The 18836-nt window shown below is 41.4% G+C and overlaps 1 protein-coding gene across 10 annotated transcripts in view; it reads right to left on the bottom strand.

Annotated features, from left to right (window-relative positions):
• The window catches only part of NEB (nebulin), a 169316-nt gene extending 152360 nt beyond the window's left edge, over positions 1–16956 (bottom strand). For all 10 annotated transcript variants that reach the window (XM_040441352.1, XM_040441354.1, XM_040441357.1 and 7 more), the window contains exons 1-4: positions 16831–16956; positions 16035–16119; positions 15223–15284; positions 1085–1195 (exon numbers count right to left, since the gene is read on the bottom strand). In XM_040441352.1, coding sequence (XP_040297286.1) covers positions 1085–1195; positions 15223–15255 — 144 coding nt within the window. In that variant the 5' untranslated portion in view covers positions 15256–15284; positions 16035–16119; positions 16831–16956. The remainder of the gene's footprint in view (positions 1–1084; positions 1196–15222; positions 15285–16034; positions 16120–16830) is intronic.
• Positions 16957–18836: the final 1880 nt, after the last annotated feature.

Raw genomic sequence — 18836 nt, 5'->3', positions numbered from 1 at the left:
TAAGAAGACACACATAGCACTGAGGGAAGGGGGGCCCAAGCTGAACTCTTGCACCAGGGCCCATGAGCTTTTAGCTACGCCCCTGGTGCACAGACTTGCTTGAGGAGGAGCAAGGCTCACTGCCTATGGAACGTGGCTGGGCTCCAGCATGGTGAAGTACAGCCCCTTGGGATTCTTTCAACCTAATTAACATATTTATCAAAACATGTTTTTAGGGGAATAGTGAACATTGTTCTTGTCCGCATGAAATGCACAAAAACCACGGACTGGACGTGCACAAAAAATATGGTTATGTGAATGCACCGTTAGACACACAGCAAAGATGGCCATTTAATGAATGTTATGCTTTTGCTGGCAGCGTCTGGACATCATCACGCCATGATCAGGACCAGGAGTGTTAATGCATTTGTATTTTCTTTCGTTTTAATCTTCATGAAACCGCTTAATAAAGGATTTTTCCACTGGAAAATTCTATTGAATGTAAATATATTATTGGAACAACCTAGAGTGGTCAGGCCAAGAAATATTTGGTGAGAGATAGATGGATGGATGGATGGATGGATAGATAGATAGATAGATAGCTAATAGATATATTGATAGATAAGATAGATTAGATAGATAGATAGATAGATAGATAGATAGATAGATAGATAGATAGATAGATAGACACCAATCAATCATAACAGTAAAGCCTCCTGCCAAATATTGTGAGGCTCCCCATTGTGCCATCAGAAGCAAACGTGACCAAGTCTAGGCATGGTCTCTACACAACCTCTGAAGGTGACCTATGGTATCTGACACTAAGAAATCACAGCAGATCTTTTAAGTTGTGAGGTGCAGCCTTCATAATCAGATTTGTTTTTCCAACAAATCCCACACATGCATTGTAGTCATCACAGGGTAAATAGATTTTTCACTAAATTTTCCTTTTTAGATCCCATTGGGCTTTATACACTTACAGATGCAAGCTAAATTCATAACGGTCAAATATTGAATAGTTTTCTCTTACAAAATACTAAGATTCTCTGATGGAAAAATAACCCGAGAGTAGTTTAATGGTAAGCTAAAGATGAAAGGTTTTTACTTTGCTTTGAGTGGTGGTCTGGTAAGATATCTGGGGAGACGTATGGTGAGATGTCTCGTATGATGTCACCTCCTCCGGTCCCCCATCTTCAATGACTGTTTCTTCATAGTACTATAAAAAGATAGAAAATCCAGACATTCAGAGCTCTTAAACCAGCAAATATGAGCATCACAGACAGTTCAACCATAATAAAATATACAATATTCACACATACCGGCCATGTGTATGACAGATCAGACTGGATTGGCCATTTTACTAACTTGTATTGTACAGTATTAATGTAATACAGTATACCATAGACGTGAGATAATCTGTGAGTACAATAAAACCAAAATGCTAATTTTACCGGCAACTTAATTTAAATTTTTAAGGTTCTGGTCACATTTCCATTCTGGATTTTAGTATTTTTGAGACATCCTGGTCATCAAAAACACAGGAACCTTGATGACAACGTTAACGGTCCCAATAATAAGTAAATTAGGTCCATCAGGTTATGTTGGCATCCATTTATGGATCCATCTCAGAGTGGCTCTGGTAGGAATGGAAGCCATGATGGTAGTGAGACTGCAGCCTAATTCAATCACATACCTTACTTAAAGTTTTTTTTCCATCTAGACAATAGGGGCATATCGCCCGTACACTGAGAATGGAGCCCTGAAAGTGGTGGAGGGCATGCTGGCTCGGCTATTTCGTGGGGCCATAGAAATGAATAGGAGCGGTGGCTGCGCAAGGGTGGTGCGCTTCCATTCACTTTTATGGGGACAGCGCTTGGTGGTGGCCGGACCCAGGGAACCCGGGGTCCTCCAGCCACCACCTTCCCCGCACCATTCTCGATAAAGGTGCGGGACCCGCACCTATCAGACAATGGGGACATATCCTAGCAATATGCCCCCATTGTCACAGATTGGAATACCCCTTTAAATACAGTACTATACAGCTAAGAACTGCTGCTGAAAAGTCAATGTAAGGTTTAATACAAACACATATACATGCAGAGGATGAGGTAGGTGTCCCTAGTCACACCGTAAACCCACAGAGCAGGGGAAGACACAGAAAACAGCAGGTCCCAGTATGAGAAAAGTACATGGGTCCATGCTCTCCGATAGCTCCACCAGTATTTGTAAAATTAAATAGCTAAGTTCTTTTTGTGGCAGCAGTGTCCCCCTTAAAGGGGTTCTCCGGGAATGATTTAAAATGGCCTCCAGCAACCTGTCCTAGAATGTGAGCATGACTGGTTGCCATCACTTGCAAAGTTGCCTAGAGGGGTGAGAGGGCATGACCTCACTACACCATGCCCTGCTCTACAATAGATGATTATGATGTAATCCTGCCTACGTTATGCATCATGGCTGAGCAGCCTGACAGGAAAACTCACCAGATAGTATATTCACTCACATGTAGTATATGCAAGTGCCAGAGCGTAGTATGCAGTGAGACCACCCACTTACTACCAGGCAGCACTGCACCTGGAGGCAGACAGTCCTGCTGCCACTATAGGACAGATTGCTGGCGGCCATTTTAGATTTTTACCGGAGAACCCCTTTAAGGAGGACCTTTCATGCGATTTTATTAAGGGAGATATATACCTTTACTTGCGCTGATGCTGCCACCCTGCTTGATTTTTTAAAATATGCCACCTATACCCCGCTGTGCCCCGCCGGATTTCTCCCACTCAGTAGGCTAATACTGAGCATCGGAACAGGGAGGAGGAGACGCCAGGGTTTCTCAATGGGCGTCTACTATTCCCTAGCTGTAGCGCTGTCCAATCACAGCGCAGAGCGTCACAGCCAGGGAGCTTTTTTCTCCCTGTCTGTGACGCTCTGCGCTGCGATTGGACAGCGCTACAGCCATGGAGAAGGAGACGCCCATTTAGAAACCTTGGCGTCTCCTCCTCATTGTTCCGATGCTCAGTATGAACATACTGAGCGGGAGAAATCTGGCGGGGCCAAGCTGGGCATAGGAGGCATATTTGAAAAAATCAAGTAGGGTGGCAGCATCAGCGCAAGTACAGGTATATATCTCCCTTAATAAAATCTCATGAAAGGTCCTCTTTAAGTACTGTACAGCGATCAATGAGAAACTGATTTGTTGGCTAATCACTGGGAATTCTTACATGGGGGCTATGATGGGAACAAGTATTTAAAAGTGTGATCATTTACCCAATCATTGGCCCATCAAGTAGACCTTAAAGGGAATGTGCCACCGATATGTTTTTTTCTGCTAGTTAAAACCATCAACACATTCTAATCTGTTTTTACTTTCTGATTTTTATTCTATTTCCTGAACATTATCATGGAGGGCAGCCATCTTGTCTGAGCATAAATCGGGAAATTTTAGCACTCCAAAGGTCCAAATACAAATCAAGACTTCATTTAAATGGTGCTTAAATAAAGTCCCGATGTGCATTTGAACCTTTGGCATGCTAGAATTTCCTGATTCATACTCTGGGGTGGGATCCCTATTCTAAGCATACATTACAATTGTAGAGTGCCACAGGATATCTATCATGTTTTTAACAGCATTTAGAGATATGCTTTACAGCAGCCACCATGGGCCATAGACACAATCGATAGGAGGGGACCTCATTGATTTTCATGGGAGAGTTTTTCTAGGCATGCTCTGTAACCTGTGCCGAGGTCAGGAGGGAGCTGATAAGCTGCAACATCACCTACTGTGATAGGTGGACCCTGTGTTATCTACATATAGGTGATACTTGCCATCCTGCCTGTAATGATATAGAGGAGACTGCTGAAAAGTGATCTATACAAACCAAGAAGTGGCAGCTATTATTTAACATAAAAACTGGATTTAAACAATTGGTCATTTTCTGATTACACATTCCCTTTAAGAAGGAAAACACATTTGAAAATAGCACGAGTATCAGCTAACTAAGCAATATATAAAAATAGATAAAAATGATTGGCAAATTAGGTTTGAGAGTCAAACAGCTTGAACCATTTTTTCCAGATTGCACAATGGGTACATTCCTGGGTTGGCTGTCAATCTTTCCTTGACACACCAAAAACAAATTTAGATGTGTTTTCATTGGGGATTACACATATGACAGTGCACATGTATTTATGATGACACCATAGTTCTTATTTTAAAATGGATAGGTTGGCAAGATTGCTCTCCCTCTCCTGATACCTGAAATATTTACAGAGCTTAAATACTGTGTCGCTAGGCGATCACCAAAAGGTATAAGATTTTTGCCATGCATCCAGCAAATACCAGATTCCAGTTACATCACTGTAAATTAAGGGACTGCTTTTATTTTAAAGAGAAAGCATTAGGCAGTTATGGGAGCAGAAATGTATCAAGGGGCTGATGTGGAACCCATGGCGGTACCCTAAACAATTGTGAACACCTCTATCCAATACTGAACTGACATTTTGGCTTAACATTCCAGATTTTGTGATTAAAATGCACAGTTAGATCTTAATGTAACAATCAGTATTACATACTTTTACTGATAATTCATATAATTAACAGTTGTTTCAATATAGAAAAATACTAATGTGCATAAATGTATTTGCACAAGACTAAATCATTCTTCATAGTCAACCCCTAGTAACAGTGAAAGTTAACACCCAAAATTCCTTTCTGCGCAGAGGAAGTCTAAGTACATTGCAACAGTTATTTTTACTCTGAAGTCATCAGGGATCACTGATGTCGCTCTCTACACCGATCAGGAAGGTTCTAGAAAAGCCACGACTGTAGAATTCATTTATCAGCAAGTATTTGCCTTTACCTAACCACTTTGCACAGATTTTAGACATTGCTGCCTGCAAATACAGGATCCATCTACATGGGCCAAATAAAAATGTATCATGTATCAAGGGTCATATAATATTCAATAGATTCATGGCTCCAACAATTCCAAAAGCCATGTATTTAATGTCCATTATACATACATCTACTGGGAAAGCACTACTAAGATAATATTATGTACAATTTTAGTATAATATAAAAAGAATATATTAAAGTAGTAAATTATAATATTATTTTACTAATTTTATTTTAAGAGGTTTGAATTCTTATTATATTATTTTTATTCTTAGTGTTGTAGATTATTATTATTATTATTATTATTAATAAACAAAATGTATTTTTAATGGTAATTGTCACTTTGTATTCACCCTTAATGCATGTGGTAATAAATACTGGGTGATAAATTATTATCTTCTCATTTTTGATGGCGTCACATCAGATGAACTTTTACAGTTTGCAGGACCAGGATCACATATAGCAAATGCTAATTTTAAACACTTCTACCAGACACGTCTTTGCAGGGAAGCTCCCATTTCCCAAATTATTTTCTTGGGGCATTACAGCGCCTATTTGCATAATGTCCATGTAGCAGATTATCTACAGAAGGGAGTTTTTAAGCTGGGGACCTGTATTGCATAAACTGATGGGAGCTGAATAACATAAATAATGGAAGCACTGGATCAGTTGCATGCTGGACACGGATGTCGCCCAAGGGATCCCATTCACTATAATAGGGTCTGTCAGGCTTCCATTGGGGAGCCTGGCATTTTACCACACAAAATTTTGCAGCATGCTTAGATATTTTGGAATTTTTTGCCGAATTTTGGAATTTTTCACGGAATCCATAAAGGGGGATCCTATTGGACACATCTTTGTCAAAGCTTTCTAAAGGGCTCTGGCTGCGCCTGAAGGTTTAATTTTAGTGACATTCCAAAAATGTAAGAAGAAGAAAAAGTAAGAAGAAGTGCTAAAAAGCTTAAAGAAGGCCTCATGTACATGGCTGTATAATGGATGTGTCTAAACAAGTTGTCTCAAAAAGTTGTCTCCAGATAGGGACCCCGTCTTTTGACTAACAGCAGAGAGATGCTCTGTACAAACACCACCCATTCTGGTGGGCTTGTGCCATCCTTCAAGGGTTTCAAAATAATCAGATGGACCCACCAGATTATACCATAGGGTACTCTACTGGTCTCATGTTCTAAAACTGCGATGGGTCCCACCACAAAAAGGCTATCAGGTCCAGCAGCACATACCTGCAATTAGCACTGGAGAACTTTACAAGTTGCTATCACTCTTTTTTTTCTATATTATTAGTCCACATTTATTTCATCATTTTTATCTAAAAGGGGTAATACAGTTTCAGCAACCCAAGAACCAAGAGGAAACCCTCACAAGCATGAAGCGAACATACAAACTCTAAGCAGATGTTGCCCTTGAATAGGATTTGAACCCAAGATCCCAGTGATGCTAAGCAACAGCGCTAACGACTGAGCCACCCTGCTGAAATCTTCCCACTAAAGGAAAAATATTATCAGTCTAACCTCTGATATACTAATAAATCAACATTTTTAGTTTTTTGGGGCATTTTTGTTTTTGAGCCAAAGCTAGGACTGGATCCAGAGAAGAATGAAGACATAAAGGAAAGACTTTTTTAAGATTATTTAAAAAATGTTGTCCTAAGTTTTAGACGCCGGTCTTAATAAGGCCCTACGCTGGCGGTAAAATAAGGCCCTACGCTGGCACCGAAATTATGTAGGGGCTTCAGGCAGATCCACCGCCACTTCCAAATCTATGTCAGCTCCCTTGCTGGAGTAGATTTAGACCATTTTCTATGCCTAAAACAGGTGTAGAAACTGATGAATGAGACGGGCCTGCCGGCCCGCCTCCTTCACCGTCTACTTTTTTAGACCTGACGTGAGCAGGGAAAAGTCGCAGATTGCGGCACAAAGAACCTTTGCGCTGCAATCTGCGGCAGAAATACGCCTAATATAGATGTATTTCTGTTAGTAAATAACCCCCCTAGTCCTTACTCCATAACCTAAACCTGACCATAACACAAAGCCACAAATTTATGAATGGTTTAGTATTGGAATTTTAAACAGGTGGTCCATGATTAAAAAAGCATGGCTGTTTTCTTCCAAAAACAGCACCACACCTGTCCACAGGTTGTGTTTGGTATTACAGCACAGCTGCACTGAAGTGAAGAGGGCTGATCAGCTATACTACATATAAACTGTGGACAGGTGTGTCACTTTTTTTGGAAGGAAGGAAAAAGCAAATATTTTCTAATCATGGAGAACCCCGTTAAATCAAATACATGCCAGGTGCAATACAAGAAACCAAAACTGTGAGAGAGCTAGTGAACCTCATGGAGCTATCCTGCAACCATTTATCATATACAGCATCAGTAGGGTTCCTCTTAATAAGATGCATGTATTACTATTATGATATCATTCACATGGGTACATAAAAGTCTTTATTTAGATTCTGATATTTTATTGAATAAAATATTTATGGGGGTCTTTATTTTTGCATACATTATATATTCCAAGTACTATATTGTTTTTCCCTCTCTGCGAGCGGAGAATTCGCCATATGTTGTGGTGCTGATGGGACAAGGGAAAACAGATTTACATTTTAAATCTAATGTTTTTACACATTAGTTATGTGTCTGTTTACTCTATATTTTTAATGAGATTTATTTCAGGCTGGCAACTGAGGGTTGTGTCCTTCTCAGAGGGTATATTCTTTCTGCTGCAGCTCTCTCCCTGTCACTGTCACAACTTCTAACAGTAGATCTGGCTGGTCGCAGTTGAAGAACAGAACTGAGCATGTGCGACCACCTCTGCAATGTTACTAAGGTGGACAGAGGAATAATCAAAAGAACAAACAGCAGATGGCGCTATACAGATGCATTTTATGGAATAGCTCAGTGGCTATCCTAAATTTTAATTACATGCAATTACAAAAGTATTCAGATCCAGGTGCTGGTTTGAAAAATTTAGAATATTTTTCATGGGACAACCTGCTTTAAGTGTTTTTATTTGTTCTTTTTTTATTTTTTATTTTTTTTAAACAATGTATGAAAGATGCTATATTCTATTTAGGAGCAACTATAAGGGTCCATTCACACGTCCGCAATTTTGCGGAACAGGTGCGGACCCATTCATTTACAATGGGGCCGGAATGTGCTATCCGCATCCGCATTTGTGGATTCGCACTTCCGGATCTGCACTTCCGTTCTGCAAAAAAATAGAACATGTCCTAAAAGGCATTTTCTATGAGAGTGTCGGCGATGTGAAACGCAAATTGCCGGTGTCCGTGTTTTGCGGATCCGCAATTTGCGGATGCGCAAAACACATATAGACGTGTAAATGGACCCTAAGTGACATATATATAGGACACATTCAGTACTGCAGGAGTCTGAAGGTTGCACCCAGCTAGCTCAGCCCAGATCTCGTTACACCTAGACACTAAAACTATTTTAGCCGACATGCCATTTCAGTGTTAACATCCAGTAAATTATAGAAGCAGCCGTCTGTTTCCAATCCAGGCCTGAGCCTGCAGCCACCGCCAGTCTACTGACAGAAAGGCCTCATCTCATATATTATTTTACAATTTCAGCATTTCTATGTAGTTGCTGTTTATGTGGTCAGACTTGGCGTGCCGCTTATGTGGTCAGATGAGATATATGAAAACCGGCTAAAAGGAAAACTGTCTTTGCTGCCCATGGCAACCAATCACAGAGCAGCTTTCACTTTCAAAGAGCTCTCTAAGAAATAAAAGCGGCGCTGTGATAGGTTGCTATAGGCAACAAAGAAAATTTTATAACTCTCCCTATAGCCAACAGCTAGGCTCACACCTGCATTTGGCCTTTCCTTCCAGGTTCTTTAGGGGTTTCTTTCACTTTTGATGACTCTTTTGGCGCACTTTCACGTGCCAGAAGTGATGTTTTAGTTACAGGAACCTTAGTGGTACCTGGTTTGACACCTTTGCAAAGGTTTGAGGTTTGTCCAGGGAGGTTCAGGTCCATCTAGATTCTAGAACATCATAATGACTTTGATTATAATCCTAAAGGGGTTATTCAAGAATGGGGATGGTTTTTGGACCCCCCCCCCATTCCCATTCTGCCAGACCTACAAAGGGAACATGACTTACATGGTGCCTGGCGCTGGGCTTTCCGTTTCTTCTCCTGCAGGCCTGCGATACTTCACTAGACTCCATCAATGTTAGCATCCAGTTGGACGTCGCCGCAGCCAATCACAGGCCATGGTGGTGTTTTGTCTCCCCTTACGTCATGTGACTATTTGTGATTGGCTGCGGTAATGTCAAACCAGATGTTAACATTGATGGAGCCCAGTGGAGCATTGCAGGCCTGCAGGAGAAGGAGTGGAGACCCAGTGCCAGGAAGCATGTAAGTCATCTTCCCTTTGCAGGTCCAGCAGAATGGGAGGTTTGCCAAAAGGTCCCCCCTATTCTAGCACAACCCCTTTAAGCCTTAGTACAGTGTTGATAGAGCCTACAGGTGCCCATACACCACTAATAGCTGTCAGCTGGACGATCGTTAGACTGACAGCAATCTATCCTGAATATGTATTTTCAATGTTGAATAAGGAGAAAGCTTCTGCCAGACATTTCATATGTCCTAAGGACCTAGGAGAACAAAAGGATCAGGAAAGAACTTCCATTCGCCCGATCCTTCCCTCCCCGGACATTATATGATTGTCAGAGGTTCCTGCCCAAAAAGGAAGGTTTGGGCAGTAATACAATAATGTGTATGGAGACTTTTAGAAATATTCTGAAACTGAAAACTAAGGGTTTGCTCCTCAATCCTTGAAAATTTGAGGAGCAAATGTTTGTCTTGAGGGCAGCATGCACCAGACTCCAAACATCAATATGGAGGATGGGAGTGCTCTGCTGGGGTGGTAAAGCCTAACCTGTAAAGAACCTGAAACCTCAGGTGTTAATGCAGTTAATTTCCATATTATACAACCCCCCTTCCCATCTCACTTTCCTATTGGTCAGGGTTTCTCACATGGTGCTTCAGATGTCCTTGTGTACCTGTAACATGGTCACCACAAAACAGAGGCTCAAAAAAAAAAAAAATAATAATGATAATCCTTCAATGGCTCCAAAGTGTGAAGACCCCACCAAACACTAATATCTCTTAGGGTACTTTCACACTAGCGTTATTCTTTTCCGGTATTGAGTTCCGTCCTAGGGGAAAAAACGCCTACCGGAAAAAACGCCTAAGTTTTATCCTAATGCATTCTGAATGGAAAGCATTCCGTTCAGGATGCATCAGGATGTCTTCAGTTCAGTCCCTCTTACGGTATTTGGCCGGAGAAAATACCGCAGCATGCTGCGGTATTTTCTCCAGCCAAAATTCCGGAACACTTGCCTGATTGCCGGATCCGGCATTAATTTCCATTGATATGTATTAATGCCGGATCTGGTACCTAGTGTTTCAGCAAAACTGATCCGGTTTCCCGGTCTGCGCATGCGCAGACCTTTAAAAATGTAAAAAAAAAAAATACCGGATCCGTTTTTCCAGATGACACTGGAGAGACGGATCTGGAATTTCAATGCATTTGTCAGACGGATCCGCATCCGGATCCATCTATACATGATATCCGTTTGCATACGGATTTCCGGATCCGGCAGGCAGTTCCGGCAACGGATCCTCACAACGCAAGTATGAAATTACCCTTAGTGTTTAGGAACCAAGTGAATGTAATGTGGCAGCCACATTGGACTATCCAGGATTACATTTTTTTAAACACACTATAAAAGACACATTTATGCAAAACTGGTCCATGACTTTGATAAATGTCCATAATGTGCTCACAATTTGAAGACCAGATCTCATGGATCGTGACTCCAGGTCTTCCTTTATTTCTGTGCATCCACTGATGAAGAGTAGGTCCACATGCAGCAAATTTCTACACTAAATCCATTACAAATTGGAATTTTCAATCTGATTGAATCAATGTGAAACCTCCTGCAGCTTAGACACCATCTAGTACCCAATATGGCTGCTGATTTATAAAGCCTATAATGCCACTGTGGCATGAAGTCATCGTCAGGTGGCCATTTTGAACTCTGAGGAGGCCCTTGTTCATAATGCCATTGAGCAAGCACATTACCTACAGGACTGTAGCTTCTACATGTCAAAAACTAATGATTCTCTGGTTATGTTGCTACCCATTCAGCAGAGGCAGCTGCACCCGCACAGGTCACACACCTTTAAGGTAAGTCCAGACTGTCCCAAATTCAAGGATTGTCTTCAGGAGGTGACATGAGATCAATTTATTAGGGGAAAATGATTTAATGAAATGAGTGGTGTCACGGGGCGCCAAAGGCGCACTCGGTCTCCCATCAGCCGCAGACCTGCTGCTTAGCTTCGGGAGCGAGGATCTGTGTTTGGCCTCGTTCCCAGGGCGGCTTTGCTAGCTGGGAGGCTCCCTGCTCCTAGGTCTGCCTTGAGCGCCGAGCTGATCACTCGGTGCTCGACTTGTCTGTCTGTCGGTCAGACCCCACTATAAATACAGGCAGCCTGCTGTCCACAGGTTGCCTGTTAATTCTAGGTTCCTGGCTATTTGTTGGACTACTGATTACTCACCTGATCCTGTTCCCTGACGATCCTTTGCCTGCTCCTCCTGTACTGCGCATCCCTCCTGGTATTGTGACCTCGGCTCCCACCTGACTACTCTTTGCGGACTCCTCTGGTACTTCTCTACTCTCCTGGTATTTGACCCCGGCTTCTCCTGACCATTCTTTGCTGAACCGGTATCTGCCGGTTATCTGCCGGTATCTCTCAGTCCTCGTAGGTGGAGAGGCCAAATTCTCCAGAGGAGTGATGTGAGGTTCAATGGGGGGATATGTACCAAGACAGTACACAACTGTGATACCTCTTGGCGCAAACAGTAGATATTATTACAATTTTCTTTATTTTTTTATTTTTTAAAAGTGTGGAGTGACAACGCGTTTTGGAGTGGATGTACTCCTTTTTCAAGTCTTTTGGGTACGTGCTAATGCAGATAGCGTAGCTTCTCACATATGGATGGTCCAAGCTGTAAGATCCAAGCAGCTGCAGGCAGCGCGGCCTCCTGCCTGCAGCTGCTTGGATCTTACAGCTTGGACCATCCATATGTGAGAAGCTACGTACATGGGAAGCTGGGCTATTTAAAGGGCCCTACTGTGGACATGCGCAGTTGTCGCCCCTGAGGAAGCCAGAGAGCGAAACCCGGGTCGGGCAGGAACGTTATTGATTTTATCATTGTGATATGCCTTTTATCTACCCTTGTCTGTGAGTAGAATAAAACTTTTTATATTAACAACTAAGAGGGTACTTCACTATATGCCGGTCATTTAATCCTGCAGAGGAGGCGGTCTGAGGAGGATCGAACCCTTTGAGAAAGGAGGACGAAGGCTAATACCCCGATTCATTTCACTTGTGCATCGGATGACTAAATCACAAGCAGCCCGGTTTCAAACTTTTACTACATGGTATCCCGGAAAATATTTTATCTGACAGGGGTGTGCAGTTTGTGTCCAAATTTTGGAGGGCTTTCTGTCAAAGATGTCAGATTTTGTTGTCTTTTTCCTCCGCCTACCACCCTGAGAGTAATGGGCAGACTGAATGCCTTAATCAGTCTGTGGAACAATTCCTGAGGTCGTATGTTGCTGATGACCAGCAATTATGGATTAAATACCTTCCGTTGGCAGAATTTGCTTATAATAACCGTGGTAATTCTTCTGCTGGGGTCTCCCCTTTCTTTTGTAACCATGGTTTTCATACCCGTTTTCATTCTGGGTCGTCCGTCTCCTCCTCTAACCCTGAAGCGGATAAACTCTCCTCCGAACTGTGCACAGTTTGGGCCCGAGTTCAATCGAACCTAGAAAAGGCTCAAAGTTCCCAAAAACTCAAGGCCAATAGGAAACGTTCCAAGGGGGTGAACTTTCAGGTTGGGGATAAGGTATGGTTGTCCTCCAAGAATCTATCTCTCAAGGTAGCTTCTAGAAAATTTGCTCCTCGTTTTATTGGACCGTATAAGATCACGGAGGTGATTAATCCGGTATCGTTTAAGTTGGAGGTGCCCGAGTCGTTCCACATTCATAATGTATTTCATAAATCTCTACTTAAAAAATATTTTTAACCTGTTGTACCGTCGAAAGCCTCGCCCCCGCTGGTTCTTGTTAATGATGCTGTTGAGTATGTGGTGTCTAAGATAGTGGATGTCAGGAGAGTGCGTAATTCCTTACAGTACCTGATTCACTGGAAGGGGTATGGACCCGAAGAGAGATCTTGGGTTCCTGCTAGGGAGGTTCATGCTCCTAGACTGGTTCAAAAATTTAATTTAGAAAACCCTGAAAGGCCATTGCCTGAAGTCTTGGGTCCGGTGGCCCCTCGTAAAAGGGGGAGTACTGTCACCGGGCGCCAAAGGCGCACTCGGTCTCCCATCAGCCGCAGACCTGCTGCTTAGCTTCGGGAGCGAGGATCTGTGTTTGGCCTCGTTCCCAGGGCGGCTTTGCTAGCTGGGAGGCTCCCTGCTCCTAAGTCTGCCTTGAGCGCCGAGCTGATCACTTGGTGCTCGACTTGTCTGTCTGTCGGTCATGTGACACTGGCCACGTCACATGACCCTCAGACCCCACCATAAATACAAGCAGCCTGCTGGCCACAGGTTGCCTGTTAATTCTAGGTTCCTGGCTATTTGTTGGACTAGTGAATACTCACCTGATCCTGTTCCCTGACGATCCTTTGCCTGCTCCTCCTGTACTGCGCATCCCTCTTGGTATCGTGACCTTGGCTCCCACCTGACTACTCTTTGCGGACTCCTCTAGTACTTCTCCTAGTATTTGACCCCGGCTTCTCCAGACCATTCTTTGGTTAACCCTTTGTACTGCGTAGCTCTCTTAGTTCTGACCCGGTCCGTTTACATTCCGTTATTTGTCTTGTCTGTCTTCCCAGCACGTATCCTAAGTTAGGGACTGCCGTCTAGTTGTCCCCTGTCATTAGGACTTGCGAGGCAAGTAGGCAGGGCCAGGGGTGAGGGTGGAGCGCAGTGGTCACTATCCTTCCCCCTGTGTGTAGTGTACGTGACCGTCACAAGTGGACAATGGACATGAATGATGGCTTATATTTTTTTCCCATTTTCTAAGAAATCATAAAGATTTTTTCCAACATTTTAATTTTTTTTTAACTTTTTGGGAAATTATTGGCCTAGTTTCCATGTAAATGGTTCAGGTCCCAGATAATCCTATGTACAGAAGAAAACAGTACCACAACTTCCAAGTCATAAGGAAGCTGAGATCTGGGGTGTTTTCTGAATACTGGGGGGCTGTTTGCCACACGTAATTTTCTTCTATTGGATAACAAACCAAATAGCACCTCAGCAGGGCTAATGATTTCCATTCAGCCTCATGAAGGTACTATTTTGCCAGCAGTCATTATGGATGAATATGGGATGGGGGGTAATTGGGATTAATTACAGTCACCACAGAATCTTAAGATTTTAAAATGGAGTAAAGCCATAAAAAATTATAACTTCCGTTCATAACGGAACCAAGAAAACCATAATAGATCCACTTTCCAATGGATCCCTTTGAACCATGATGGATCTCACTGACTTCAGGTTTCAGTTGGGAGATCTGATATAAGCACTGCAAGCCGCAAAAATACCCCTGACGGAAAGTCAAAAATGCTGATGTCTACAGAGACCGGCTTCAAGTATGTCATGGGAAACTTTTCTAACCAAGATCAAGTCATCACGACCATTTCCATATGTTTGTTAGCTTTGAATTTCGAAATTCGATAAGATCATATCAATAAACTTGTAAACCAAAGAAACTGAGAACATCCCAGAGAAGAGCGAGAGATCATGAGAACTAGAACATCTTCTAGAAAAAATAAACTTTTTCAAAATGTAATCTTAAATTGCTAAAATAATCACCATTTTTGTTGCTTCATTTATTACTTCTAATTAACCCCCTCACCCCAAATAGCAGCGGATGACATGACAGTGAGCTTGACGGCTGCATCCTGGCACATGCCTATCATATCTCTGCATGCTTCCAGATCTGCTGACTTAATAGGTATCACAGTACATGGGGATCACTCTATCTGCATCAAACCTGTTAGCTGAGGTGGTGGCCAAATGAATGCTACATGTGTCTGCTATAAATAACAACATATTCCGCAGGAACGTCTCTCCACAATCCTGCAAAACACCTCAATAAACCAAGAACCAGGACGTGCCGCCACCATGGACAGGACAAGATGGCCATTTCTCCCCAGTCACATCACACGTCACCTGACGGCAGCAGGCGTGTGAGAGAGGAGCATTTATCAAAACTGAAATTCTTACCTCATACTCCTCATATTCCTCCTCGTCCGACATTTTGAGGTTTCTACCAGTCACCTACAAAACTGATGAGAAAATAACATGTTTAAATGTAACGTATCTAGAAAAAATGGAAATTATTATGTATTAAGAAACTCAAGATAGAAATATAAATATAAGTTAGATAGAAGATAGATATATAGATATTAAGACAGATATTAAGTAAATAAAAAGATGAATAGATCTTGATGTATGAGATCCAAAAGTAGATAGATAGATAATAGATAGAAGATAGATAGATAATAGATAGATAGATAGATCATAGATAGATAGATAATAGATAGAAGATAGATAGATCATAGATAGGAGATAGATAGATAGATAGATAATAGATAGGAGATAGATAGATAGATAGATAGATAGATAGATAATAGATAGATAATAGATAGATAGATAGATAGATAGATAGATAGATAGATAATAGATAGATAATAGATAGATAGATAGATAGATAGATAGATAGATAGATAGATAATAGATAGATAATAGATAGATAGATAGATAGATAGATAGATAGATAGATAGATAATAGATAGATAATAGATAGATAGATAGATAGATAGATAGATAGATAGATAGATAGATAGATAGAAAAATATAAATTAAGGTAAGTCAGATATTAGATAAGTAAATAGATGAATAGATCTGATGAATGAGATATAAAATTAGATAGATAGATAGATAGATAGATAGATAGATGCAATAAATACAGTCTATATATGATAGATCTGATCACAGTGTGTATTATATGTAATAAACACAAGGGTAACAGTGACCTTCTGGGATTATATGCGTTCCGCACAGCATGGGCCTGTTCTGTTGATCCCTGTTTTTTTTCTGCAGCGTTTTTTTGGACCAGACCTGGAAAATATAAAAATTCATATATTTTTTTTCCTCTTTTCCCCCGGATTTATGAGAATGACAGGAGGCGTTACTGGTTTGTGCTGGTGTGGAATGCTATAGCTAGGCCTGTCAGAATTGGCCGTTTTATAACAGCGCAGTCCCCGGAGTTCGTGGTTGAAGCCTTGGAGCAGCTGCCGCCTCTCCGGGAGTTATGCGGCATGTAAGTTAATACCGCCAGCTGATTGGTGGGTTTTGTTTAGCCTGTCCAACTGTAATGCCTTCTGAGGAAACTGCAGCCTACTAGTGCAGGTTAAATATAGGAACACGTAATGCTGCTCCTTTTTAGTGCCAAGAAAATAAATAAATAACTTAATAAAAATAAAAAAAATTAAATATTACAAAATAAGTGCAATTCTGTGGCGCACTAGTGCACACACAGTGCCCGTCTATAGGGCAGTCACCATTGTGTATGCCATGATGGCACACTATAACATTTTGCTCTTACTTATAATCTGCTTAGCCCTATACTAAAATACTATCAGCGAGGATGTGAAGTCCAGCCAAACTATGGCTATACAGTGACCACTGGTCAGAGAAGACCTTCTCACGCAAGACCATAGCAGTGGCTGGGTTATGGTCCTAGAGGAAGTCAACCAACCAATAATATCCTATGCAGGCAATACAAAAGTCTTCAGTATGGAAAGAGGAAAGAAAAAAAAAAGCTCTTACCAGTATTATTTAATTAATTTCCTTAGCAGCAAAGCCTCCAACTCTTCCCTCCTCAGAAACGCTGGTCAAGAGCAGAGCAAATGCTCCAGCTCCTAAATTATCATGTGCCTCCGGCAGCCAATCCTGGCGTGGTTTGCTCAGGTTTCAGATGCTAAATATACTTGGTGACCCTTTTGAAGACCACCTGTTCAGCAAATCCGTGGAGAGCAGGACTAGTAGTCATCTTCATTCTTAGCAAATAATAACAAGTGAGGTTGCACCCAAAGATGACATTATTTACAGATTGTTTTTATTTTTTATTTTTTTTATGCATTTAGCTTTTTTTTATTTACCTATTTATTTAATTATGTATTTATTTTTTTATTTTTTAGGAAAAGGACAGCAAATTTCATACGCACTCAGAGAAGGAATACAAAGCTCCAGTACTTAAACTGTATAGGTCTGTGTAATATTTGTGTAATTAAAAATCAAAACAGTGCATTTCTTGAATAGTTTTGCTATGTTCTCAGAAGGGTATTTTCTTTTTCATATTAATCAGTTAATATTTTAATAAGTTATCAGTTAAAACCTTGGAAAACTTTTGGCCCTTCAGATGTCAGATAAAAGACTTTGACTGTATTTGTTTTCTAATAAGAATAATTACCGGTATAATTTAATAATAATAATAATAATAATAATAATAATAATAATAATAATAATAATATTGTGTAAACTAAGTTTCTACGTGGATGGATTCATATTGAGTAAAAGAATCAAATACTGAAAAAATGTAAACCCCCAAAAAAAAATTTATAAAAATAATCTTGTATAAACTAATTTTCTAAGTGGATTGATTCATAATATTACTGTATATTAAGTAATACAATTAAATATTACAAAAAATACAAATATAAAAATGATAATAAAAATGAACAACCAATACAATAACAATAATAGTAATAAAAAAAAAAAATAGGCCCCATTCAGATGACCATACGGCCACCGTGCCCATGTTGCAGACCACAAACAGCGGGTCTGCAAAACACGGATACTGGCTGAGTGCCCTCCGTGCTGCGGTGCAGACACATTGATTGGAATGGGTCTGTGATCTGCAACATACGGCAAAAGATAGGACATGTTCTATCTTTTGCAGTGTGGAGGCACGGATCAGAAGCCCACGGAAACACACGGAATCCCCTCTGTGGGCTTTCGGGTCTGTGCCTCTGCAATGCAAAACATAGAACATGTCCTACCTTTTGCCGTACGTTGCAGATCACAGACCCATTTAAATCAATGGGTCCGCACCGCAGCACGGAGGGCACTCAGCCAGTAACCGTGTTTTTTGGAACTGCTGTTTTGGATGCGCAACACGGGGACAGTGTCCATAAGTTTGTCTGAATGGGGCATAATTGTAATGTATAAATTAATATAATTTTTTTTTTAAAATGAACAAAATAATAATATGCACTGCAGTATCAAAAACTGAAATCCATAGCATATAATATACAAAAATACCCGACAAGGGCTTTATGCAAATCTTATTGCTTTTTACCCCCTGCTTTCCCAAAGCCATACTTTCTAATGGCTTTGGGATAGATCATCAGCATCTGATCGGCGGGGGTCCGACACCTGGGACCCCCGCCGATCAGCTGTTTGAGAAGGCAGCGGCCTTCCTAACTGTTTACCGCTGGCCCAGTGACGTCACGACTAGTATCAACTTGCCTGGGCGCGGCTAAGCACTGTTCACTTGAATGGAGTTTATCCCCGCCCAGGCCAGTTGATACTAGTCGTGACGTCACTGGGCCAGCGGTAAACAGTGAGAAGGCCGAGGCGCTGCTGGAGCGCCGCTGCCTTATCAAACAGCTGATTGGCGGGGGTCCCGGGCGTCGGACGACCGCTGATCAGATGCTGATGATTTATCCAGAGGATAGATCATCAGTTTAAACAAACTGCAGAACCCCTTTAATACTGCATATATGTAGTGGGAAGCTGGAAAAATATTCCAAATGGGGTAGAAATTGAATATT

This window comes from Bufo bufo, chromosome 7, assembly GCF_905171765.1.
Source record: "Bufo bufo chromosome 7, aBufBuf1.1, whole genome shotgun sequence".
Lineage (NCBI taxonomy): Eukaryota > Metazoa > Chordata > Amphibia > Anura > Bufonidae > Bufo > Bufo bufo.
Note: the sequence above shows the minus strand (reverse complement) of the source record. Positions and strands in the feature narration are given on the sequence as shown.